The following is a 26,456-nucleotide window of genomic DNA, read 5'->3' on the forward strand; positions in this document are numbered from 1 at the left end:
GTATTATACAATTATTATTTTATTATTTTAAAAAAATGGTTGTAAAATCAAGCCAAGTATACTTTTTGTGTTTCAGGTTAAGCGTATGAGACAAATGCATTTTATATATATATTGCATTTGTTAGTGGATGTCTGTGTGTGAGTGTAGAAATATAAATATATATATATATATATATATATATATATATATATATATATATATATATATATATATATATATATATACATATATATATATATATATATACATATATATATATATATATATACATATATATATATACATATATATATATATATATATATATATATATATATATATATATATATATATATATATATATACATATATATACATACATATATATATACATATATATACATATATATACATATACATATATATATATATATATATATATATATATATATATATATATATATGTGTGTGTGTGTGTGTGTGTGTGTGTGTTCAAAAGAGCAACAAATGTGTAATTTAATGACACAAGGAGGGGAAAATGCTGAAAGAATTTTCATTTTGGAGTGAACTATATATATACACACACTAAGTGGTGAAAGGAGTGGTTCTTTCTCAAAAAAGTAGATTATTTTTTCAGTTATTCGGCTTATTTTGTATGTAATTATGAGGTTTATATGCTCAATTTAGTAACATTTTAAGCACTATTTCTAGCTGGATTAACTTGTTGGATGGTCGTCAAAACCAAAAATATTTTATAAAGATTTACAATCAAGAACCATGTAAAAATGTAAAATACTAATTATATCATAAAGGCCTTTTAATTCAGGAAAAAAAGTCATTTATTAGGCAAATAACAAACTGGCCAGCACATTCAGCTTTCCTCAATCAGAACTTGACCATTTCAGTAAAAAACCTTTTAAAACGCAATATTAATAATGTAGAGCTTCACAATGTTTTCTAGATTAGAAAAATCTCGGATAACAACAATAGCCTAATTGGTATTAAATTATCTTTAATATGGGCCAGTTTTAGTGCTGTGTACCTTTTTATTAATCATGTTTTCATTCAAGAATATGGTCCAAGACTTAAATAAAAGTTACATGTAAAATGTTTTCTTCTTTAACAAAACAGTAGGTCAATAGTCAAAGTTGACTTCATTTACGTCACATTCTGTGTGGTCTTAAAGCTTTCGATGAGTTTTCCACAATTGATGATGGCATAGCAGTCAAAATAGGACAAATGAGCTCATGTATGGGGCAAATTCTGAACCTTTGTCAGTGAGGGGTGGGTCTTTCAAACCACCTGAACCCTCCCATTGGCTATGGGCATGGACTACAATGAACGATTACTTATTAGAAAATAAGCTGTCTTTAAAACACATATAGTCAAAAGATTAGATACTTACAGGGTTAAAATACATCTAAAAATCATTAAACAGTTTACAATAGAGGCCTGAAAGGTGGACCAATAATCCAAAAATATTAAAACAATTTAAAAAAAACAATAAAAAAAACAAAAAGAGAATGTAAAAAGTCAACAATTAACAACAAAGTCATTTTTTCCCTTTTAATTTTGAATCACCATACTATAAAACTGAACAATGCAAGTTGTTAATAAAGTAAGGATGAGTAACGGATTTAGTCATTGATCACTTGGTCAACTAATGCCAAATAAGGCAAACTTGAAAACATATTTTTTTTTAAAATCCTCTTTACTGATGGAAAAAAGACACAATAAAACAAATATAATAATGTACATTTAGCTTCATGTATGACTTTAGAAGAAATGAATATAACCTCTGTTCAGTTCAACAACATGATATTTATTTTTTTCTTGAATTGATTCTTAGAAAAGGTAACTGACTGAATCGGTTTTTGGCACTTATTTCGAGAGAAAAAAATACTTTGAAAAAAATACTTTCAGTTTGATCACCCAGGTGTTCTGTCATAAGCCCTCCTCAATCTGCAGATTGTTATTTTTCAGCATTCATTGTTGTACTCTTGTGGGAGGAGATTCACTAAGGGTCAACTGATGGAAAGGAGCTTCAATAGGGGTGAACTGTTGTTGGAGGAGTTTCACTGAAGATGACTTGCTAAGCAACAGATCTGCAAACATAAAACACAAATCTGTTATTAAATTCAAACACTCCAAGTCTTGTAATTTTCTATGAATCTACTAAATTCCTCTTAAAGCAGCACATGCAGGTTTTCTGAAAACACTTGCACAATTAATAAGGTTAAAAGAGGGACTATTAAAATTCAACAGACACTTAGCAAGTTTGTTAATAATAACAATCCTAAAAAGAGCCCTAATAGGGAGTTGGGAGAAGGTTTATATACCACAAATAAATAATTACACTATAACAGAATTTTACAAATGAATCCATATTTTGAATACTATAACTTTAACTTTCCTCACATTCATCTAAATGAGTGGTTCTCGAAGTGGGGGTCGGGTTCCCCCCGGGGGTGTTGCAGGACAATGGGGGTGGGGGGATGGGGGGGATAAGGGAGTCGCCTGGTGATTCCAAAGATCTCTTATTTTTAATTAAACCATAAGAATTACCATATTTTATCCATAACCTACTGAAGAGAAAAAAATTGTCGTTTATAGTTACTATATACTACATAGTTACTATTGAGCTTATAGATCTCTGTTTGATCTGTTTTCTTTCTAAGCAGTTTCTAAGCAGTTAGGCAATGTTTAGCCTATATGTTAATTTCTATGGTCTAAATTGACTGAAGTTGTGGGGTTGGTCCTCTAATTGCACTTTATAATGAGAAAGCCATGTTCATTATGCTCACTTTGTGCATGACAGTTTTGAACCACTTGAATTTAAAGTGAATAAAATAATGGAAACAATTAGAAAAGAAAAAAATCTGCATCTTGTCAAGCCATTGGCCTTAACATAGGCTGTTGTGTCTAATATGTATATTCCCAAGCTATTCTCGGCTATTGCCAGATAATCACTTTACCTCTACCATACTTTTAAAAGACTTGAATCATTTGTGATTCTGACGGTCATCCTTTCTTGCATTGTCTTGAGCCTTCACGTTGACAATTATATACTATATTGTTAGTATCCTGGATAGGCTGACGAATCTGTCATTGTTAGTCTTTTGATTGATCATGAGGAGGGTCATGGCCCAGTGTTGGACGACTTTGTTGCTTGGTGCAAAGACTCATATTTACAACTTAATATCTCAAAACCTAAAAGAGATGATTATTGAATTTCGCCATAACTCTATTTTTAATGCAACTACTACTACTACTATAAACGGTACCGCTGTCAAGACAGTGAGTGAGAATAAATATCTGGGTACCATTTTGGATGACAAATTGAACTTTTAGGCCAACACTAATTTTATCTGTAAAAAGGCAAATCAAAGGCTGCGTCCAAAACCGCATACTTCCATACTATATAGTACGCTAAAATCAGTATGCGAGCCGAGTAGTATGTCCGAATTCATAGAATTCGAAAATCAGTAGGCGAGAAGTACCCGGATGACTTACTACTTACGGCGAGATTCTGAAGTGCGCATCCCATGCAAGCTGCGCTATCCTATAATGCCCGCGAGCGAATCCATGAATGGAAATAAGGCGACGCAACTGATGCAGGTAGGTCACGTGACCATGACAAAATGGCGAATGTAGTACGTCCGAATTCCATTCATACTATTCACATTAATACTGTATAGAGTGTACTTTTTTAACGGCAGAGTAGTACGTTTAAATTCAAATGCAGTACCTACTGAGTAGTAGGCGGTTTCGGACACAGCCAAAGACTGTTCTACTTGAGGACGTTGAAGGGATTTAATGTGGATAGGCCTCTTCTTAGGACATTTTATTCTTCTTTCATTGAGTCTCTTTTAACTTTTGCAGTAATATGTTGGTTTTGACTTTCAAAAAATGTTTATCAATCACAGAAGATCTTGGGCATAAATCTTAACAGTATTGGACAAGTGTATGAGGAGAGAGTCATAAAGAAGGCCATATCTATTTTAGCAGATGAGAACCACCCACTTTATTTAAAGTTTTGCCTCCTGCCATCAGGCAGAAGGTACACTTATTATAGACGGACAAGGTCCAACAGATACTTGTATTCATTTGTTCCAACTGCAGTTGGGTTACTAAAAGTGATTATTGTATTGTTTACTAATGTTACTTTTTGCTGTCAACTGTCGGCTATTGCTGTAAACTTAATTGCCCTTCGGGGACAATAAAGATATTCTAAGTCTAAGGTCACAGTCATTCTGCTACAGGAAATTTAAACCACACTGAACTAAACTAAACTGAATTTTGAAATCTGGACTTTAATAGAGCTATGTTAAGCTGCTTTGACACAATCTACGTTGTAAAAGCGCTATAAGAATAAACATGAACTGAATTAAATCAATACATGATTGTGTCATATTTGTTGCAGTGTCAAATCTGAAGTACTTACTTTGACTTTGGACAAATTTTTGCATGAGTTTGCAGAGAACCCGATTGGGTGAATTTCCTGCCACAAGGAACGCAGAGATACGGCTTTTCTCCAGTGTGAACTAGTTGATGCCGTCTCAAATGGCTCATTTTACGAAAAATTCTCTCACACTTGATGCACGCATACGATTTTACTCCAGCGTGAATTTTCAGGTGATCTTCGAAACCCGCTTTAGATTTAAATCGCTTTTCACAAACAGTACACGCAAAAGGCTTCTCCGATGTGTGAACCTTCATGTGCTTCTTCAGCAACCCTGCAGAGGGGCACGTTTTGCTGCAATGTTCACAGTTAAACGTTTCTTTAGAATGAATCTGCCGGTGCGAATATAAAGCAGTTAAATGGGAGAAACTCTTGTCGCACTGATCACACGAGTACGGCGTCGCTCCAGTGTGGATATTCATGTGATCGTTAAGGATGCGTTTTTGTTGGAAGCTTTTCCCGCACTGATCACATGTGTGCGGCCTCTCTCCAGTGTGGACCCTCTCGTGATTTCGCAGATTTCCCGTATGACTGAATCTCTTGTCGCAGTGCGAACATTTGAAAGGTTTTTCCCCAGTGTGAACTCTCTGGTGCTTAATCAGCTCACTGCTTTTATAAAAGGTCTTCCCGCAATCAAAGCACATATGATTCTTCACGCCGGTGTGTCTTTCCTGGTGTCTTTTGAAGTTATCCAGCAGCCTGAAGCATTTTCCACATGTTGGACACTTATGAGGAGTCACCTTGCTATGAACCGTCATATGTTGCTTGAGGTATTCAATCAAAAGAAACTCTTTACCACACTGATCACAGCTGAAGGTTTTTTTTTCAGCATGCATGCGCAGATGAATGTTCAACTTGGATTTCGTCTTGTAGCTCTTCTCACACTGATCACACACATACGGTCTCACTTCACTGTGGACTTTCATGTGCTCCTGTAAGTACATTCCCAATTTGAAACTCTTCCCGCACTGTTTACATGAGAAAGGCTTCTCTTCACTGTGGAGTTTCAAGTGTAGCTGAAGGTTTGCTTTTAGCAAAAATGTCTTTCCACACTGATCGCATGAGTGCGGCTTCTCTGTCGAATGTATTTTAACGTGTTTTTGTAAGTACGACTTTGCTTTAAAACTCTTCCCACACTGATCACACGAGAAAGGCTTCTCTTCCGTGTGGACCCTCATATGGATGCGAAGCTTTGATTTCATCGAAAAACAGATCCCGCACAGATCACACGAGTACGGCTTCTCTCTGGTGTGGATTATCATGTGCTTCTGTAAATAACTTTTGTCTTTAAAACACTTCCCGCACTGGTCACACGAGAAAGACTTCTCTTCCTTGTGAGTGTTCATGTGTTTCGTAAGAGTGCCTTTCAGTGGAAAACTCTTTCCGCACTGATCACATGAGTACGGCCTCTCTCCACTGTGTATTTTCATGTGCATGTTTAAGTTTCCTACCATTTTGAAACTCTTCCCGCACTGGTCACATGAGTGCGGCCTCTCATCTCTGTGGACTTTCATGTGTTCCTGTAGCTTTCCTTTCTGTTTAAAACTCTTGTCACACTGGTCACATGGGAAAAACCTTTCATCGCTGTGGACTTGTAAGTGTTGGTGAAGGTCAATCTTTCGTGAGAAACTCTTTTCACACTGATCACATGAGTAGAGCTTCTCTGCAGCGTGTGTTTTCAAGTGTTCGTCAAACTGTTTTTTCTGTGTGAAACTCTTCTTGCACTGTTCACATGTGAACCACTTTTTTACATGATGAACTTTCTCATGTGTTTCAAGACGTTGAGGGCAGTTGGAAGAATTTGGGGATTTTCCTTTAGGTAAAGGACTTTTAGTCTGTGAGTTTCTCAGCTTTGGCATGATTCTTTCTCCCCCGCTTCACTCAATTCTTGACTCTCTTTGTTCTCTGTCTGTTGATCTAAAATGAAAGTAAAAAGAAGTTCAAGACAAATAACTCAGATTGAAGTCATTCAATTTCATTTGGCTTAGTCCCTTATTTATCAGGGGTCGCCACAGACTGAACCACCAACTATTCCAGCATATGTTTTACGAGGCGGATGCCCTTCCAGCCACAACCCAGAACTGGAAAACAACCATGAAGTCTTACACACACACTATGGGCAATTTTTGTTTACCCAATTCACCTACAGCGAATGTAGGGGGAAATCAGAGCACCTGAAGAAACTCACACGAACATGGGGAAAACATGCAAACTCCACACAGAAATGTAGCCAAGCAGGGACTTAAACCAGTGACCTTCTTGCTGTGAGGCAACAGTGCTTACCACTATGCCACCCCTTGAATTTAAGTCATAATTAGGAATGAAGAGCATAATAAAATTATGCCTCATGTACTAGTAAGTTAACGGTTTCTATACAAAATGTCTATTAATATTATGATCACTTTCGTGAAAGTAAAGTAAATCAATGGTTGTGGAATGTTCTATGAAATGGGTAAATTGATTCTTCAATCACCCTCAAAATAATAAAGGCTTTTTACAAAATTTCATCAAAATAAAATAATGTTTAAATCCAACAATCCTACTATTTTAATCCAGTGTTTTCCCTACCATTATAAAAGGGGGCGCCCCACCACATAAAGCACCCTCCGTCCCCTTCAAAGTCATGGCATTTAGCAAGACTTCCACTGTTTAATAATATGCATATGCAAATTGCTTTTGTTTTGTTTTTTGGTGTTGCATTTAAGTTTACAAATTGAATTTAGCTCTTTTCCATGCCTTATATTACTCTCTGAACTGTCTCTGTTAGGTATGTAACGATAAGCGTTTTCAAGGTATACAGCGTTTTTTTCCCGCTATATATAACATATTTTTTTTTTGGTTTGTTTTTTTAGGACAACAGTATCTCCAGCAGAAAATATATCCAAAGATGGCGTTTTACATTGTAAAGGAATCTGTGTTTTATAAACTAATGAAGACAGCAATGACTCATTTGAATGATTATTTGGCCAGACATGTTTACTGCTCCAAAATATTATAAATGTTTCTCAAAATAAAATATATTACATACAACAGGCAAAATTGTTTTTGTTTCTTTACCAGACATTTAATTAGAGCAGGAATCATAATACTAAAAAACCGTGATATTTTTATCCAAGGACATCATACCTTCAGAATCTTATACCGACCCATGTCTAGTCTCTGTGCTTGTTTGAATGTATGGGTGTGCTCAGACAGGTACACGGCTTCCAGTGAGTAAATATCCAATCAGCAGCTAAATGAGATCCAAAAGTTTTTGTTCATATAATTATTAATCACGTTTCTAAATGGTTTGTCTCTAAAAATGGGGGGTTGTATCCCTGTCGCTACACCCCTGAACGTAACTGAAAGCTTTTAACATAATTTAACGGGTTTTAGTCCAGCTTTTGCCAAACTTGCTCTTCTCACTTTTCCTGTGTCATATCAGATTAGGAAAAAATTCAATACAAGTAAAGTAAATATACTAAAAGTGAAATTCCCTAATGAGAGATTGATAAAGATAACATTTATTAATATTAATTTTCATAACCCAAAATTGTTTATCAAGGTACATTAAATATTCTTTGTAAAATCACGTTAATATGACTTCAAAACAACATTAGCACTATTTCATTAGTGAACAATGTTGTACTTTAATAGTCATTGGCTGCTAATATGAGTGTCCCTATTTAGAATTTGCACATAAACACTTTTCTAAAAATATATTATCAAGGATAATATTTAGAATTTGTACAAAACACTTTTCTGAACTTATATTGTCAAGGAGAAAGTGCTGAAGCACAACTATAAAATCAACGTTACCTCAATCTTTTAAGTGATGGTGCACGCGCTTAACTCAGAATAACTCAGCTCATAGTTTAAACATTACAGTAGCTTGAATCTCCCTGTTGAAACAGACCCCATGTCATCTCACAACTGCAACTATTGTTATTACAATTCATGTGACGATAACTAAGATTAGATTGGCTCTGCAAATACTCATTACGAAGCTCTTTACGCGTGAAATCTGCACAGTGTGAATAAAATTAAGCATATTTTATGTTTAAAGTAAAATACATGCACAAAATCCTCACCTCCTCAGGTCGCTGGTAAAAACCACCGAGAAGTGGGTGCGCGTGGATATGACGTAATCAATGCGAGACGCTCAGAGTGATTTTTTTTTTTTTTTTTTTTTTTTTTTTTTTATTAAAGCGTTCAACAAGAATACAAAAATATACAGAAAAGGTACAAAACCTTTAACAACAAGGGTAGAGAACAGAACAAAACAAATTGACAAACTAAAGAATATGCCAGGGGGAATATAAATTACAAAAAGCACTTTAAATTTAAAGCAAGGTCACAGTGATGTTTACAAGATCACATACAATACAGTCATCTATTATAAAAAAGAGAGAATATTGTAAGATTCACATAGTGTTACGGATTTTAAAGCTTTAACATTGCTGGAGGTAGAGATTGTATTTAAATAATATTTCAAATCTTTACAAAAAATAAGAAAAAGGGGCTTTACAGACAAAAATTTGCATTTATGTATAAAAAATTTTGCTAGTAAAATAAACAGATTTATTAGAAAATATTTATCTTTAACTTTATCAACATGATAAAAACCAAATAAAACATCCTTGTATGACGCTCAGAGTGATATCATAGCATCTGTAGGCTACTGTATGGCTTTGGGGTTCAACTAAAACTCTATTTATTACTGACATTATATAACCTCTTACATTATTATTTGTCAAGAATTTAATTTAAATAATGTTAGTTTGATTCAACCGCCTGTGAAATGTCCAGCAAGCATTAATGAAAGCGTTATGTTCGAAAATGCGAGTTGGCATAAAGCAGACTAAAATATTAGGGTAAAGTTGATTATATTTGCACGTTCGGACTTTCTCTTTAATGAAATGATTTCAATTTGTTCTTAATGACAAATTCTAAAAACGAAAATCATAGCAGCCAACGACTATCAAAGTACACTGTTTACAGTCAAATAAATATGCTAATGATGTTTTAGAGTCATTCTTATTCAATTTCAGAGCGAATATTCAAAGTAGCGTGGTAAAAACAATATAGAGCTTGTCACAAGCATGGTCACATTTGAACGACTGTGTAAAAATAAAACTTATAACTTTCACGTCAGTGACCACAAGAGGGAGATGGAGACAACGTTTAAATATTTAGTTAGCCTGTCACTGAAATAAGTCCCTTTTATTGTTACAATTATTGTTACAAACACCATGGTTTAAATGGTTGTGTTGAAAAGTATTTCATGCTGTTGTCTAACCAAATAAAGTAGCCTATTTGTTTGATTATTTACAAAACTATTGTTTGGTTGTAAATTCACGATTAATTTTCTAAACATTCATTTAGTTTCTTTTCGGCTTAGTTCGACCTAGGGTCACCACAGTGGAATGAACCGCCAACTTATCCAGCATATATTTTACGCAGTGGATGCCCTTCCCATCACTGGAAAACATCCATGCACACTCATTCACTCTCATACACTACAGACTATTAAGAGTACCCAATTCACCTATACCTCTTTGGACTGTGGAGGAAACCAGAGCACATGGAGAAACCCATGTTAACATGGGGAGAACATGCAAACTCCACACAGAAATGCCAACTGACCCAGTGGAGGCTCGATTCAGCGACCTTCATGCTGTGAGGCGATCATGCTACCCACTGTGCTACTATGGTAGCCATTTTCATAAATTTACAGTTTGATTGCTGTCAGGTCTTTCTGTTTTGCATGTGGTTTTCATTTTGCATTTTAATGCACTAAAACATCACAAGATACTTCATGCACTCTGACATAACCGCTCCACTCAAACAGAGATGTGTTGCGGTCTTTTGTCAGAAGTGGTTCAGGCATCAATAACTGAAAACAGAAAACGTTCAAAGAAATGCTGTGGAGGTGTATGTGGGTTAAGAGTTGCAGATGAACTTTTGCCCTGTAATAAACCTACAAACTAAAGCATATGCATAACAAAGCACAACAAAACGATCTTGAGATCTCATGAGCGAAAACCACTATTATTCATAACAAAAATAAAATATTTCTGTCTTTGTTGTACGGGTAATAGTGGCATACCAGAACCCAGTGTGTCAAAAAAAAAACTCTATGGCTGCGTCCGAAACCGCATACTTCCATACTATATAGTACGCCAAAATCAGTATGCGAGCCGAGTAGTATGTCCGAATTCATAGAATTCGAAAATCAGTATGCGAGAAGTACCCGGATGACTTACTACTTCCGGCGAGATTCCGGAGTGAGCATCCCATGCATGCTGCGCTATCCCATGATGCCCCGCGAGAGAATTCATGAATGGAATTAAAGCGACGCAACTGACGAAGGTAGGTCACGTGACCATGACAAAATGGCGGATGTAGTACGTCCGAATTCCATTCATACTTTTCACATTCATACTGTATAGAACGTACTTTTCTAACGGCCGAGTAGTACGTTTAAATTCAAATGCAGTACCTACTGAGTAGTAGGCGGTTTCGGACGCAGCCTAGATCATAGGTTTCAAACTGGATTCCTGGAGGTACCTGTAGGGTTTTACTCAAACCCTAATGAAACACAGCTAATCCAACCAATCAAGGTGTTCAAGACTACTAGAGACTATTAAGCAGGTGTGAGCTGGAGATGGTAAGAGGTAAACTATGCAGAGCTGCGGCCCTCCAGGAACTGAGTTTGAGACCACTGCTATATAATGTGAATGAGTGTATATACTGTATAACCTAAATTACATCTGATTAGTGTAGAAATTGGCACATGTTATTTTCATGCTGTAGTCTAGGATTGCATATGGATGTAATGTGTTTCTGTCTCAAAACCACCTACCATTAGACTGAAACACTTTAACACATTTTAAAACCACATCCTCATAAACAGCCGGATCTCATACAGGAGCATCAGTGTTCACTCAGCTACAGTATCTGGTGAGTTCCCATGTTTTATTTGCGAACTGATGTCAGAAACCAATGTTTTACTACACTCTCAGGAATAAAGGTACGCGAGCCTTCACTGGGGTGGTACCTTTGCAAAAGGTACACGTTTGTACTTAAAAGGTGCATATTGGTACCTCAAAAGGTATTTATTAGTACCTAAAAATTTTAAGAGGAACTCTTTTGTAATTTTTAGGTACTAATATGTACCCTAGAGGTATTAATATGGACCTTTTAGGTACAAATTTGTACCTTTTAAAAAGGTACCACCCCACCGATCGGCTCGCGTACCTTTATTTCTGAGAGTGTAGTCTAGTTATCATTTACTGCACTTAATGTCTTCTCTGAACTTTAGCTAATAAATGGCAAATTTTATGCTTCCACAGAAATGTGGTCATACACCTTTTTTAATGGAGTTATAAATTACAGATCATAATACTGATTAGTTTGTGATATGAAAGTTTCTCTGTGTCTTTATTAGAAATAATTAATGATTGGGCAGAACAGAGATATCTGGGAACCCCCAACACACTGAAATTCATTCAGAAAGATGCATAGGAGTCAGCGGGTTTTCATTGTGTTTTGTGCATGTTATATTTAATATTGGCGATTCAATCATAAATCATATTTTCTAGTATTTTACTTTAAAATATTTTTGAGCTCATGAAAACATTTATTAATTATTTTTAATAAAAGACCTATCTAAAATGAGTTGTTTTAAATGGTTTTAGAATATGAAATGGTTAACAGGGTTTTAAATAAGGATCTGTGTCAATGACAAATAAATTATTTTTAATAATATTTTTGGTAAGTTTTGCATACAATTTCACAAAAATGACTAAAAACACTGTTTTTTGCATGCCAAACCAATAGATGGCAGTGTCACTTAAATGTAAGACACTGTTATTGTTAATTTTTATTCGTTAATTGATGATTTTAACATATTTTAAAACACACGCTTTATAGATAACAGTTCTGTAAAGCTTGCACTTTCAGGATGGAAAAAAACTAGTTGCAGGTATATGAAAGATCAAAACACATGTGTAAAAGTTCATGTCTAAATGTATGAGCAAACTCAAGGTTACAGGATAAAATTGGATGTAACATCAATAGCGAACAGCCAATCGTGTCTTTGATACCAAGATTCACTTCTTAAGCCGCAGTCACACTGCATTTTTCGCCCTATAGACTTCCATTCATATGCAAGCAAATGCGACAAACCAGAAAGGCAAGCTTGTGCAGCAAAGTTTCGCAGTTTGCTGCATTGCAAAGTTCGAGGTGAATTCGGACCTGCGAAACTGCATCACATGACTGCCAACCGAAGATCAAAACACTACCACTCTGTACAGAAATTTAAAATATGGACCAATCACTTGCTTTTTTTTATGTTTAATCAATTTGTTTAATCGCAGCCCTTTTCACAACATCGTATGACAGAATTTTTACAGGCTGAAACTCTAATGTGACCGCGACATAAGATTGAACAATTTATTTATACCAAAGACTGACAATAAGAATTTAATCACAGCTTCTGGTGATTTGTCCTTTTGTCACAATGAACAATACAAAACAGTTTCCTCTACCCTACATCACTTGCAGATGCCATTTGACTGGAGGATTGTTTGGCCTAATGTATGTACAGTGGGTCTATTCAGTACAGCAGCTCTTTGAAAACCCACAAGGAAAGCCATTTTTAAGACTGGAGTCCCAAGGAGCCACACCATCACAATTGTCCTTTATAAAACTACAATAAACCAGCAGACTTTTCCATTTTGACACAAACACTATTGACTGAAAGTGATATGCATGAGCCAGGGTTTCTCAATCCTGATCCTCACGGCCTACCCATCTGCATGTTTCGCATGTCTTTCTCTTTTAGCACACTGATAACAGGCTTGTCATTTAGATAACAGACACTGCTCTCGATTCCCTTTTCCTTCATTGCGCTGTACCTGAACGTGGGAAACCTTTCTTTAACTTGAGAAAGTTCAGTCAAGGGCATTGCCTGCAGCAGCTTAGCGAAGCATGAAGTGTGACATAATATACCTCAGTAAATAAATACAATATAAATTTACATGTCAAATTACATTTGAATAAAACATATATGTTCCCTTCAAACTGAAATCATGGCAGAAAATACTGAGCAGTCCCCTTTTTAGTACACATTTGTGGCATTGAAACTGTAAGAATGGGTTTTAACCACAGCGGTTCGGACTGTAGTTCTGCCGAATGAATAAGGCCGTACTGACACTAGGTACAGTTGCCTCGAACCGGGCCAAAGCATGCTTGTCCCCCCTCCCATCTCCCCCGACGGCCCGCACTCACACCAGCCCGCCTCGGCACGCTTACGACATCGCTGCTGCGCTGTTCAGTGAGAAACGCTCTCACTCACTCAGCAGCACAGTGGAGATTTCTCTAGTTATATCGTTTCAGTCATTTATTATGCAGTGACATGCAGTCAAATATTTCGCCAAACAGTCCTTAGGGATGCGGTGACACGCAGTCAAGATATTTCGCGGAACAGATCCGCCACTATTGGGGCTCATAAACAATCATAAAGCCCTCGTGCTGCAGGAATGAGGAGGTTTGCTGAAGGTGCGCAGCTGTCGTGCAGTGAGGAGTTTGCGTCTTTAAACTACGGCAGTTTGCGTTCATTGAATAGTAAGAATGATTAATTAATCAATATGAAACGGTCCCTTAAAAGTCACGTCTCGCTTTCAGTTTCGGGCTTTGGTGCGTTTTGCACTCACACTACAAGTGTACCACGCCAAAGCCCAAGTGAACCGTGCTCAGGCCCAGCTCTTCTAACTGGGCCAGGGCCGGCCAAGTGAACCGTGCTTGAGCCCGATTCAGCGCACTCACACTTCTCAAACGATCCGGGAAACGGGCCTGGGCACGGTACAGATGGCATAGTGTGAGTAGGCCCTAAAAAGTTATCAGCATGACGGTAAACAACTGTACATTCTAGTCAAACCATTCTTCTGCAATCTGATACCAAAAAACGACAGTGTTAATAGCCTAACATGTGGGAGAGCATTGATATTATGTGATTGTATTGTATTGCAATATGGAGCAAATAAGTGTGGATGGTAAATTAAAAGTAATTCACAAATACTTGAAAATGAGACACCACTCCGCTATACACCCCCCAAAGCCCCCCCAACCCCCCTTCTCCCTCACAGCTCTACACTTTCGTGTGCGACACTTTTCAATCCTCGGGTAACATGTCGGATCCGTTACCCCGATCTGTTCCGGGACCTCGCAATTCACATATTAAGCACTGGTTTAAACTGATTTAGTACATGCATAGTGTCTAGTGTTAACGGTATGTTGTAGCAAGGACGTAAACTACAGTAAAGGCTTTTGTAAGCGGTGTAAATGGCACCGCTTACAATTTAGCTACAAATTCATATTTATCCATCAAAGCGCTGTTAACACCCACAATCTTCACCAGCGCAGCAGTGTCTCTCTATGCGTATCTTTCCCTGTGTTTTACATTTCAAATAACTTACATATTACTTACATGTGGTTATTATTACTTATGACTTACACATGCTCATACTGACATACTGACAAAACAGTTGTCAGATTTTATTTTAGAAAGCAAGGTGAGGTTCAGCTGTTTCATCTTAATTTTATGACTAAGGTCACACTGACAACAGCTGCTACTCTGACTGATTTACACAACCTAGGCAAAGTGTGTGCTAGTGACTGGATGTGACACTTCCTGGTGAGATAGAGCCGATCGACGAATCACAGCACATTATGTTAGCTGACCAATTAGAGCCTCTTAAGGTTGGGCCTTTTGGGTGGGCCCACTTGGAGGTCTCCGGGCTGCAGCAATACCTATTGCCAAAGCTTGATTGGACTGATTTGGTATTGTCATTTCTAAACTAATGCTGTAATCTGTTTGTTAAGCCCCCATCATGGTACTGGCCCCTGGTAGTGGATTTAGTTTAAAAAGGTTTTGTGTTTCTCCTAACAGGATCTCCAGACCTCCTGGACAGACACTACCCAACAAATTTCAGCTCCAACCACAATAAAAACACTCCTGGACTTGTTAACAGTGGTGTTCAGGGATATTAGATAATTACAGGCAGGATACAGGATAAGGGTTAGAACCAAAGTGCTGTTTTCAGCTGCCTTAATAAAAAATGTCTATTGCACTTTCAGCTGTGGTTTTATTTTAAACAGATCAGATATATTTGTTTCATTGCTCCACCCATACACCATCTGCTTCTGCATGCCTGCAATAATGATGTATAGCAGATGTCATTCAGAGTGACCTCTACTCGCATAGCCTTTCAAATCAGCTGCATTTTTTTGGCATCAAGGCTGAACAAATATGTCAGTATCCACCCTTCTGTAATGCATTGTTGCGTGCTGACATGTTCCCCAAAGGGAATCCAGACATTTCCGTTTAAAAATGGGTTATTATTCAAGACTTCCTGTCACACATGTAAAGCATCTAAACCTCTGAAGCAGAAGTACTAGATTTGATGATGTGTGCATTAGTGGTCTTGCTTTCATTTACAGAACCCTTCTTCTGGTTAAACGCTTATCAAGAGTGTGTACAGGAAGTAGCTTTTGGCAAGTCACAAGTAAAACTTAACATCATAAGACTAAAACCAAGAGCTTTCAATCTGAATGTTAGGATATATTATGACCATGCCTTATATTGAAGTCTCAAGATGAGAAATGTGTCATCAGATTAATGTGGGACTATTTTACAGTGTATAGGAAGTAATAAAATCATTCTTGTAGTCCATTAATACATTACAGCATTAAAGTACTTAGCTAGTCTATAGCTGAAGAGAACCACAAGGACATCTGTAACGACCAGAGATAATGAGTAAAGTAACTCAGAAAATAATTGCGGGTTAGTTTGGATACTAACATTCATTTTACTATAATATTAAAGATGAGAATTTAACATTATATACAAAATGTTGGGTTCCAAGTTTACATTAAGTAGCCTTAATTAACATGCACCTGCATTTAAATCAGTAAATTAGTACAATTTTAAGTATGTGAATGTTGTTTGTACTGTTTATTACCAGATTGAATTAAACCGGAGTGTATGCGGGGTGTCGGCACGCAGTGAGTTTTGCAAGTCGAAAAATCAAAGTTTAAATAATATGTTGGTGATACAATCTTATTTAGATTAAGCATGCATGGCTCCTGATAGATTTATTTTGTATAAAGCAAAAAGGATGATGAGTCAGGGAGGTAAGACTCACTAAACCTAATCCTCGGCCATGAGTCGGGTTTAAGACAACACACTATAGAACTATAGAATTTTATTCTAATGAAATTAATATTCATGCAAAAGATTTAATAAATTATCTTAGCATCTCTCCTGTTGTGTCGTTAGATTGTTTTCCAGTTACATTTAGGATACATTTCTGTCATTTATTTATAATTATCTATTTTTTGTAAAAAAAAAAAAATATATATATATATATATATATATATATATATATATATATATATATATATATATATAATTTCTAACTTATTTATATATTTATTTATTTGTTTGTTTGTAAAGTAGAGCTTTATATCTAGCAATGCCCCTGCAGTGAGTTGTATTTAAAAAGATTAATGGGAAGCAGTCACGATTCATTTCTATGCTATTTATATGAGCTCAGAGACAGCGATAAAGTAATGTAAACTTTAAAAACACACAAATACTAAACACACTCCAAACTTGAACTTGTGATTCAAAATGAAATGAAGAAAAGAACTGAAGAAAGTCTGGTCTCAGTTCCTCAAATAGCTAAAATAGGCTGAGATAATAGTGAACTAAATTACGTAAGAAATACAAATGCAAGTCTATAACTGTTAAAGAACTGTTATTTGTCCAGATATAAAACATAAGAATGTGAAGAAGTATTTTTATAAATGTTTCTTATTACTGTTTTGCATCTGAGCTGCCAGATCAAACGTGAAGCGCTTCATGCACACATTCGTGACACATTACTGTACCAGCTCTAGATGAGATGCGCTGTGGTCTTTGGTTAGATGTGGTATGGTTGACTACTAAAGGAGATACGAGATGCAGAACATGACCTGGAAACACTGTTTGTGGGTAAAAAGCTCACGAACTGTCATGACAGAAATAAATATGTCACAGCATTAAGTTAAAACAACATCACAGAATTATCACCTTAAAGTCATTCAGATCAACTTTTAGCAGAAACTGACTCTAAAATCTGTCAGAATTACTGTCTTGTCATCTTGAACAGGAACACGCTCACGTGCTGAGGAAGCTGCAAAGAAACGTGATGGCCCAGAAGCAAGACGAGAGAAAATAGTTCACGGAAACTCATATGAGTTGCTTAGAGGAAATAAAGCTCAGCATTGAGAATGGCTGACAATGACCTTGAGTTCTCATGAGTGACAACAAAGAGTCAACTGAGATGAAGACCTAATAATGAATAAGCCTTAAACTCTTGTGGTAAAGTTTAACAATTTTGTGGTAAAGTTTAACAATTCATAACATCACTTGTAGTAAAACTAACAAGAATATGAATGGTGTTCAACAAACAACATTTAGTGTGCTTTTTCTGCCCAAAAACAGCTTTAAACAAAAATGTTGCAGAGCAGAAGTCCCAGATACAACATTTTCTTGAGGGGGTTCTTTACAGGAAGTGTGGCCAACCAAAAACCAAGTGTCAGAAAATCACTAGATAGTGTGAAATAGCGGTGACAGAAATGAAATCGCATTAACTATTAAAGTGATAGTTCACCCAAAAATGAAACTAAACTTACCTAACATCTACTAGTTTGAGTTTCTTTCTTTTGTTGAACGCACAATTCTAAAAAGTGCTTTTTGTCTTCGCTCAGATAGATCAATAAGTCCCAACAAAGCATTTAAAAATCCACCTTCTACTGTGTAATAAACAAATAAAGGCAGAATGTTTTGTTGGTGTGAACTACTACTTCAGTCATCTTGGGTATTTTGTATATTAGAACCTATTTAGACAACATATTCTTCTTATAACATTAGCACACCTGGCTTGTCTTTTTAAAGTAAGACACAATGGATTTACGGTTTAGGCGATATGCAAATGATACAAAATGCTAATTTTTCATGCCATCACTACTAAAAATAAAACATCTTAAACCAACCTAAGCTGGTTGGCTGGCTTAAGCTAGTCGACTAGCCTGGTTTTAGCTATTTTTAGTCTGGTCTTAGCTCATCAAGCTGGCTGGAAATGACCAAATCCGTGTTAAAGGGCCATGAAACCCCCCTTTTTTCAGTTCAATTCTACCTCCGAATTTAAAAAAAAAATGATTTATGATGGGCGTGAAGCACTGAGAGCAGAGGGAGGAGTGGACCTGGCCGGCAGAGCAGGAGATTGTCACGACACCAGACAGAGTGGATCCAAGTGCAAGTGATATTTAATAAAATATCTGTATCAAAAGATACCAAACAACTTGTAGCCCAAGAACATGAGAAAAAAGAAAAGTTCAAAACAAAGCATGTCACCAAACCAAACGAAGTCGTCATCCGCCGACCAGACAGGGACAAGAACAAACAACAGGCTGATAACCAGCACAAACCACAGGCTGAAATATATAGCCAGCCAAATAGGGATCAGCTGGAGGATGATTAAGTCAGCTGATGACATCAGCTGATTCTATAGCACGCTGTCAACACAAAAAGGTAAACAAGCACACACCCTCGCACACGACAACACACATGACACATAACATACAAAAAAAACACACAGATCCATAAACCGTAACAGAGATAAAGAATGCAGCAGCACGAGTTGTCTTCAATGAACCTAAACGAGCACATGTCACTCCGCTGCTAGTCCGTTTGCACTGGCTGCCAGTTGCTGCTCGCATCAAATTCAAAGCTCTGATGTTTGCCTACAAAGTGACTTCTGGCCTTGCTCCTTCTTATCTGCTCTCGCTTCTGCAGATCTATGTGCCCTCCAGAAACTTGCGTTCTGTGAATGAACGTCGCCTCGTGGTTCCATCCCAAAGGGGGAAGAAATCACTTTCGCGAACGCTCACGCTCAATCTGCCCAGTTGGTGGAATGAACTCCCTAACTGCATCAGAACAGCAGAGTCACTCGCTACTTTCAAGAAACGACTAAAAACTCAACTATTTAGTCTCCACTACACTTCCTAATCTGTAATTGCCTCTCTGAATATCACACTAACTGTACAAAAAAAAAAAAAAATTACTAATACTACTAATACTTCCCTTCTTAGACTTTACAGACCTGAAACTTGCTTATAGCACTTATTCATTGTTGCTCTTGGTTGTGTAAATTGCTTCCTTGTCCTCATTTGTAAGTCGCTTTGGATAAAAGCGTCTGCTAAATGACTAAATGTAAATGTAAATGTAAATGTAAATAAAGAAGGGAGAAGGGCTTTAGCCAGCTGGCTCAATAGCTGCGGATAAAAAAATATCCAGTACAAACCGTGAGGAGACGTGTCACTTTATAGTTTACAAAGTTAAAATGCAAAGAAATAAACAGTAAGTAAATAATTACATATAAGCTGTTCGTAATTTCATATAATATACAACCACAATTTGTTATATCATTATAAAGACAATCATGTTTATATAAATACTATAAATGAGGAGGACTTCTCTCCTCCTAAATTCTGGGTTTAAATGCAGACAATGTGGATAGCAGTACAACAGGTCTCTTTCCCTATCTCTTACATTAATTAGCCCAGCCGGTAATCTAGAGGATTTTTAACATGTGCATGCATAGTGATGTGTCTGAATGGTAACAAACTCAACCTATAAAAGACAAGTTCGCCATTCTCCAATTTTCAAACTGCTCTCAAAACAAAAAATCTTGCTGCACACAAACAGTTTGGCTGTATTGGTGGCCCTGACAGCATCGCAAAGAAAGACATGCAACACATTTCGTGAATCATGGAAACAAACACTTACAAGCCTTCATGAATGGCTAAATACTGCGTGTCGTGCGCTGTCTCGTAGCTTGGCAAGGTCTGTGGTCTGTCCGCATTAGTTTGTCATCAGAAAGCATGTGCTGTCATGAATAATTAAGAAGCAGGGTCTTCTTATAGGATAAGAAAACTCAGCTATGAATGATAAATAGAAACTGACATGTCACTAGCAGATTCGAGCTATGTCAATGATTTTTATCCCGCCCCAATAATGATTAAAAACCCAGAAGATGAATTTAGCTGACAAAAGCTCAAAGTTATCCAGTTTTCCCCACAATTAAAGGCTGTCTTGAACTTTTAAAACCAGGCTAGTTAACTAGCAAAAACAGGTCAACCAGCTTGGGTTGATGTTTTTTTTTTTTCAGAAGGGGTTGTATTTGATGGTCTAAATCTAGACTAGAGATCCATGAGCGTGAGGTAAAACTCTACTCAAATGATTTCTTTCTGATTATTGCCTTAATCAAGAGTCACACGGGATTATCAGCAGTGGAGGGGTAAGGTAGGCTATACTTTATCATCTTTAGCTATCACCACTTGATCGCTTATATACCTGTACTCGAGATAATGACAGGAAGAAGTGAAGAGGGTATGGAGAAGCGGCAAACCACAAGCTGAACAGGTAATCTTGCATAGAATCTCTGGGCTATGTCACATCGCACATCTTCATCCTGTTTGTGTCAATGAATTTCTTTTTATGCCCATATAGTTACTGCAAGGTTGGCCTACATAAAAGTTTAGTAAAAGTTTAATGTTGATCTCGCTTGGTATGATGACCCCTAGTATAAAAGACCCCTGAAGAGAGGAGAGGCGGGGCCAAAGTGAAATTGTCCTCCATTTTAGAATAATACTGAAAGACTGAACATCAAGAAGTGCATTTTGAGTTCTGTATTTCGTAATCTTATCTTATTTTAACAAAGTAATGCGAGTCTCAGGTACAGTTGGATCACTAGCTATTTTTTATCAAAGCCTTTGCATGTACATTCTAGACTAACGGGCTTTATTTGCAAAACTGTTGATACTTGGAAAATGATTATTTGGTAATGTGGACTTTTGTAGCACTCATCGCAGTATTAGGCTATATAGTCTAATTTTTCAAAGGTTTTTGGATCAACAAATGCACTCCAGGCTAAATGAGGTATTTTTTTATACGGAAATGAAGGGATTTAGTATTATGATTCGTAAATCTTTTTTCGTCTGTCTGTGGTTTTGGTTTTCCAGTGGTGAGTTTATTTATTTGTTTATTTATTTACAGTTAAAGTCAGAATTATTAGCCCTCCTGATTATTTTTTCCCTCAATTTCTGTTTAATGGAGAGAAGATTTTTTTCAACACATTTCTAAACATAATTATTTTCATAACTCATTTATAATACTGGTTCATTTTATTTTTGCCATGATGACAGTAAATAATATTTGACTAGATATATTTCAAGACACTTCTATACAGCTTAAAGTGACATTTAAAGGCTTAACTAGGTTAATTAGGTTAACTATGCAGGTTAGAATTTGGCAAATTGTTGTATAATGATGGTTTGTTTTGTAGACTATCAAAAATATAGCTTAAAGGGGCTAATAATTTTGACCTTAAAATGGTGTTTAAAATATTAAAAACTGGCGGGTAAGGGGGGCTAATAATTCTGACTTCAACTGTTTGTCATATTTGCATGACTTCAAGTTATCCATGTTATCTTTTCACACATAAATACACCAGGCCTCTACAGGGAATTACTGTTTTAAATGCAATTAAAAATAATAGAATTAGCAGAATTATTCAATTTGATATTAACATCCGGCAAAACACAATTCGCAGCATGTAAAGACATGCTATTTCCGACATGTTGCACTGTAAATGTTTGCTATGTTTGGCCTATTTTAACCTATTTTAATTTTTTAATCAGGTTTCAAGAATATAAGTTATGTAAAGTTTAACTTAATATTTTTAGTTTGTATTTTTAAATTGAGATGACTAGAAAAGTTAACCCAATCCAACTAAAACATTTGTTAAGGAAAGCAACAGTTTTCTTTTTACAGTGTGGAAAATGTTCACCTTGAAGCTCATCATCTGTAAACCTGTCTAAATAATAGACACCTGCTTAAACAATAACAGCTGTATAAATAATGAACAACCAACAGCAGCTGAGCGAATGAAAGGATGGTTTAAAAGTTATATTCCCAAACATTCAAAAACAATAGCCGTTTACTTTAGTGGATTGTGCCATATGATCTTCACTCTTGACAAAAGTATTAATACACATTTTTAAATGTTTCTTCATTTCAGATACATTTGTTCACACAGATGAAGTGAAGTCCGTGACGGAGGGAGAATCTGTCACTCTAAACACAGATATAACATTAAATGGACAGACAGAGATAATATGGATGTTTAATGTCAACAATTCAGACAGTATTATAGCTGAAATCCAAAGAAATAACATAGACATAGAAGATAACGTGGTATTTAGAGACAGACTGAAGATGGACAATCACACTGGATCTCTGACCATCAGAAACATCACAACTGAACACTCTGGACTTTATAAACTACAGATTCGCAGGAACAGAGCAGTCTCACACAAGACTTTTACAGTTACTGTATATAGTAAGTATGATCAAGAGATAAATAAATAAATAAATAAATAAATAAATAAATAAATAAATAAATAAATAAATAAATAAATAAATAAATAAATAAATATGGTTTTAAGGTAAATGTGTCCACATTAAAATTTATTAGCATTATTTTGAGCAATTTATTTCATAGAATGCTTTTATAACATTAAAATTATGAACAAGCGTAGGACAGAATTTTTTATGCTGCTCTTTTTTTAGAGCAACATTTTAATTGCATGTTTTTCCTTATTTTTCTAGCTCATCTTCCTTTTCCTGTCATAACTAATAACTGTTCAAACTGTTCAACATCATCCTCATCCTTTTCATCAAAGTCCAACTGTTCAGTGTTGTGTTCAGTGGTGAATGTGAGTGCTGTGAGTCTCTCCTGGCACAAAGGAAACAGTGTATTGTCCAGCATCAGTGTGTCTGATCTCAGCATCAGTCTCTCTCTACCTCTGGAGGTGGAATATCAGGATAAAAACACCTACAGCTGTGTGATCAACAACACCATCACAAACCACACCACACAACTGGACATCAGTCAAACCTGTCAGAGATATGAAGGTATAGTCATGTAATTAGTGGTTAGTTACTTAATTTTCTAGCCATGTCTGTACAACGATTTTAGAGTTTTAGTAAAAGCATTTTGCTTAAGGATACATCAATATTCCTCTGTATATTATGTTTGTTCATTACAGAACTCACACAGTATAAACATTCAGTGGGAGTAGCAGTTTGTGTTGTGATACCGCTGGTCTTGTCTGTGTCGGTTGCAGGAATGCAATTCTTTCAATGGAGGAAATTGAAACAACCAAGAAATGAAGGCAAGTATCTTATTTTTTAAGTGATATCTAGATTTCTGGGCCAAAATAATATCCGTTTAAAAAAAAACGTGCTTCAATTCATAATTTAACAAACACCATTTAATTACACTGCAATGTTTTGATATTTGAACAATATGATAATTATTGTTGAAACAGGTCGGACTTATAAGGAAGTGGTACTTTATGCAGAAACAACATTTTGCACAAACAGGGTAAGCGCATATGCACTTTTACCTCAGATGCTCAAAATAAAGCTGGATGCACTTACACACAGTATGATTCAATATGGTTTCTATCTTTTCCTGATATTGACATCAGTGTTTTTGAAGCAAGCAAGATAATTACAATCAATTTAAAGTGCTCTGTCTACCTTAATGTCTGCTTGTTCTTTACACGCCTTGGTTTCAACTCAATCAATAAACCCTTTTTTTAGTTATACATCAAATAAGCTATTTTTGTGACACGTTTCTGTCTCTAACAGAAATCTTTGCTGGATGTGGACACGAAGACTACAGTAAACTATCAAATTTAATAGACAGCGGTACTGTAAAGGCTGATCTCAAAAGTACCTGTAGAGTTTGTTGTCATTAAGATTATATATGACCCTGGAGCACAAAAACCTTCTGTCTTATGTTGCATTGTTATGGATCAAAATTTTATATTTACTCTTTATGGCAAAACTCAGTAAAACATTAAGTAAAGATCATGTTGCATGAAGATTTTTTGACATGATCCTACTCTTAATGTTTCAAAATAAATTTTTTATCAATATGCATTGTTGAGAACCTTTCTTCCGAGTGCACCAGTTTCCCCCACAAGTCCAAAGACAGGTGGTACAGATGAATTCGGTAAGTTAAAATTGCCCGTTGTGTGTGTGTGTGTGTTTCCCAGAAATTCGTTGCAGCTGGAAGGGCATCCGCTGCCTAAAACATATGCTGAATAAGTTGGCGGTTCATTACGCTGTGGCAGCCCCAGATTAATAAAGGGAGTAAGCCGAAAAGAAAATGAATGATTCAATGTTGAGAACTTGAATGTGATTTTCTCAGTATATTTAACCCTAAGACTCCAGATATTGCCATCGGAACAAACCATACACCAATGAAAATGTGATGATTCGTGCAATGTATAAAAATGATATAATATAATTTACAAAAATGAACACTTATGACTAGTTTTGTGGTTCAGGTCACATATTATATTTTAATATTGGCAAGTAACAGTATATCCGGGACCAAGCCATATCCTGAGCTGCTGCTGCGCTGATGGTCGTGGGGAGTGGAGAACATGAGACTGATTCCAGCAACGCTCCAGGGACAGACGAGACTTTGCTGAGGCTATCTTCCAGCCTCCAACGCGGTGACTGAAGCTCTGCACAAGAACTTTGGCCAGCGGAGAAATTAAAATGGTCGTGCCCAACTGAGTCTGGTTCTCTCTAGGTTTTTTTTCTTCACTCCCATCAGGCGAAGTTTTTTTTCCCTCTCCGCTGTCGCCACTGGCTCGCATGGTTCAGGATTGGTAGAGCTACGCATCGATGCATTTGCTCTTCAGTGTTTGAACTCTCAGGAATGATTTTAAATCACACTGAACTGAGCTAAACTGAACTGAACTGAACTTAAACACTAACAACTGAACTACACTGTTCCAGATACTATGACCATTTATGTGAAGCTGCTTTGACACAATCTACATTGTAAAAGCGCTATACAAATAAAGTTGAATTGAATTGAACTGAATTGAATTGAACAGTAGACTAGCACTGCATTATGTTGTATCGGTACAAACATGGGGCATCACATGGGTGCAGTAAGTACGATTGCCTCACAGCAAGAAGGTTGCTGGTTTAAGCCTCGGCTGGGTCAGTTGGCATTTCTGTGTGGAGTTTGCATGTTCTCCCCGCATTCGCTTGGGTTTCCTCCGGGTGCTCCGGTTTACCCCACAAGCCCAAGGACATGCGGTACAGGTGAATTGGGTAAGCTAAATTATACACAGTGTATGTGTGTGATTAAAAGTGTATGTATGTTTGGGTCGCGGTTGGAAGGGTAAATGTGCTGGATAAGTTGGCGGTTTGTTTCACTGTGGCAATCCCAGATTAATTGGAGACTAAGCCGAAAAGAAAATGAATCAATGAATCATTGAATGGTAGAAAGACCTCAAAAGATTAGCACCAATGCCTTTTTTTAAACAAATGTTGAAAATTTTTGGGCAACACTGAGAGCTTCTAAACTAATGAAGGAACAATATAAACTTTTTTCTTTCATGAAAACATCAAAACACAAGGATGTTTGTGCTTTATATGGAAATTATTGAAGTTGTTTTTAATGTGATTATATGTGTATAGAACTGTTTTATCAGTTATCTTAAAACATTTACACCAATGTCTTATTTTATATCTAATAAAACAAATGTTGGGAATCATAGTTTAAACTTGTATTGTTAAATATAAATACTACAGTGATCAGAAATGTCAAGCTAGTGCATATTTTCATAGAAAACTATTAAAAGCTATTTTACTTTCCACTCTTCTGCTGCAAAAGTAAAGGTGTTGTTTTGACTTGTTTGTTTACATTTGAAGGAATGAACTTCCTGATTTACAACCACCTGATTCATTTTTCAAGACAGACCATGAAACATCTAACGCATCTAAATCTCTAAAGCTATAATCAAGAGGTAACAGCTTTAAATCATATC

At 36.2% G+C, this 26,456-nt stretch overlaps 2 protein-coding genes across 26 annotated transcripts in view; one reads left to right on the top strand and one right to left on the bottom strand.

Moving 5' to 3' along the window:
• Nucleotides 1–1,672: 1,672 nt before the first annotated feature.
• si:dkey-253d23.2 overlaps nucleotides 1,673–26,456 on the bottom strand; it is a 60,206-nt gene continuing 35,422 nt past the window's right edge. For 16 of the 24 annotated variants that reach the window (XM_087303953.1, XM_087303944.1, XM_087303947.1 and 13 more), the window contains 2 exons: nucleotides 4,425–6,359; nucleotides 1,673–2,085 (listed from right to left, as the gene is read on the bottom strand). In XM_087303953.1, coding sequence (XP_087160079.1) covers nucleotides 2,073–2,085; nucleotides 4,425–6,301 — 1,890 coding nt within the window. In that variant the 5' untranslated portion in view covers nucleotides 6,302–6,359 and the 3' untranslated portion in view covers nucleotides 1,673–2,072. Of the gene's footprint in view, nucleotides 3,371–3,766; nucleotides 6,360–8,240; nucleotides 8,324–8,424; nucleotides 8,568–26,456 lie in introns of those variants that run through there. The other 8 variants (XM_087303938.1, XM_087303935.1, XM_087303933.1 and 5 more) reach the window with 5 other exon arrangements.
• On the top strand, nucleotides 20,706–25,494 carry LOC147831505 (uncharacterized). 2 transcript variants are annotated; one of them, XM_087303982.1, is made up of 6 exons: nucleotides 21,170–21,556; nucleotides 22,613–22,933; nucleotides 23,203–23,508; nucleotides 23,643–23,768; nucleotides 23,925–23,980; nucleotides 24,250–25,494. In XM_087303982.1, exons 1-6 carry the CDS (start codon nucleotides 21,451–21,453, stop codon nucleotides 24,298–24,300), a joined length of 966 nt encoding a protein of 321 aa, XP_087160108.1. In that variant the 5' UTR covers nucleotides 21,170–21,450; the 3' UTR covers nucleotides 24,301–25,494. The 2 variants fall into 2 exon arrangements, with proteins under 2 accessions (XP_087160107.1, XP_087160108.1); XM_087303981.1 differs by lacking the exon at nucleotides 24,250–25,494 and having other exon boundaries at nucleotides 20,706–21,556; nucleotides 23,925–24,201.

Source organism: Danio rerio, chromosome 22 (genome assembly GCF_052040795.2).
Source record: "Danio rerio strain M-AB ecotype USA chromosome 22, GRCz13ab, whole genome shotgun sequence".
Classification (NCBI taxonomy): domain Eukaryota; kingdom Metazoa; phylum Chordata; class Actinopteri; order Cypriniformes; family Danionidae; genus Danio; species Danio rerio.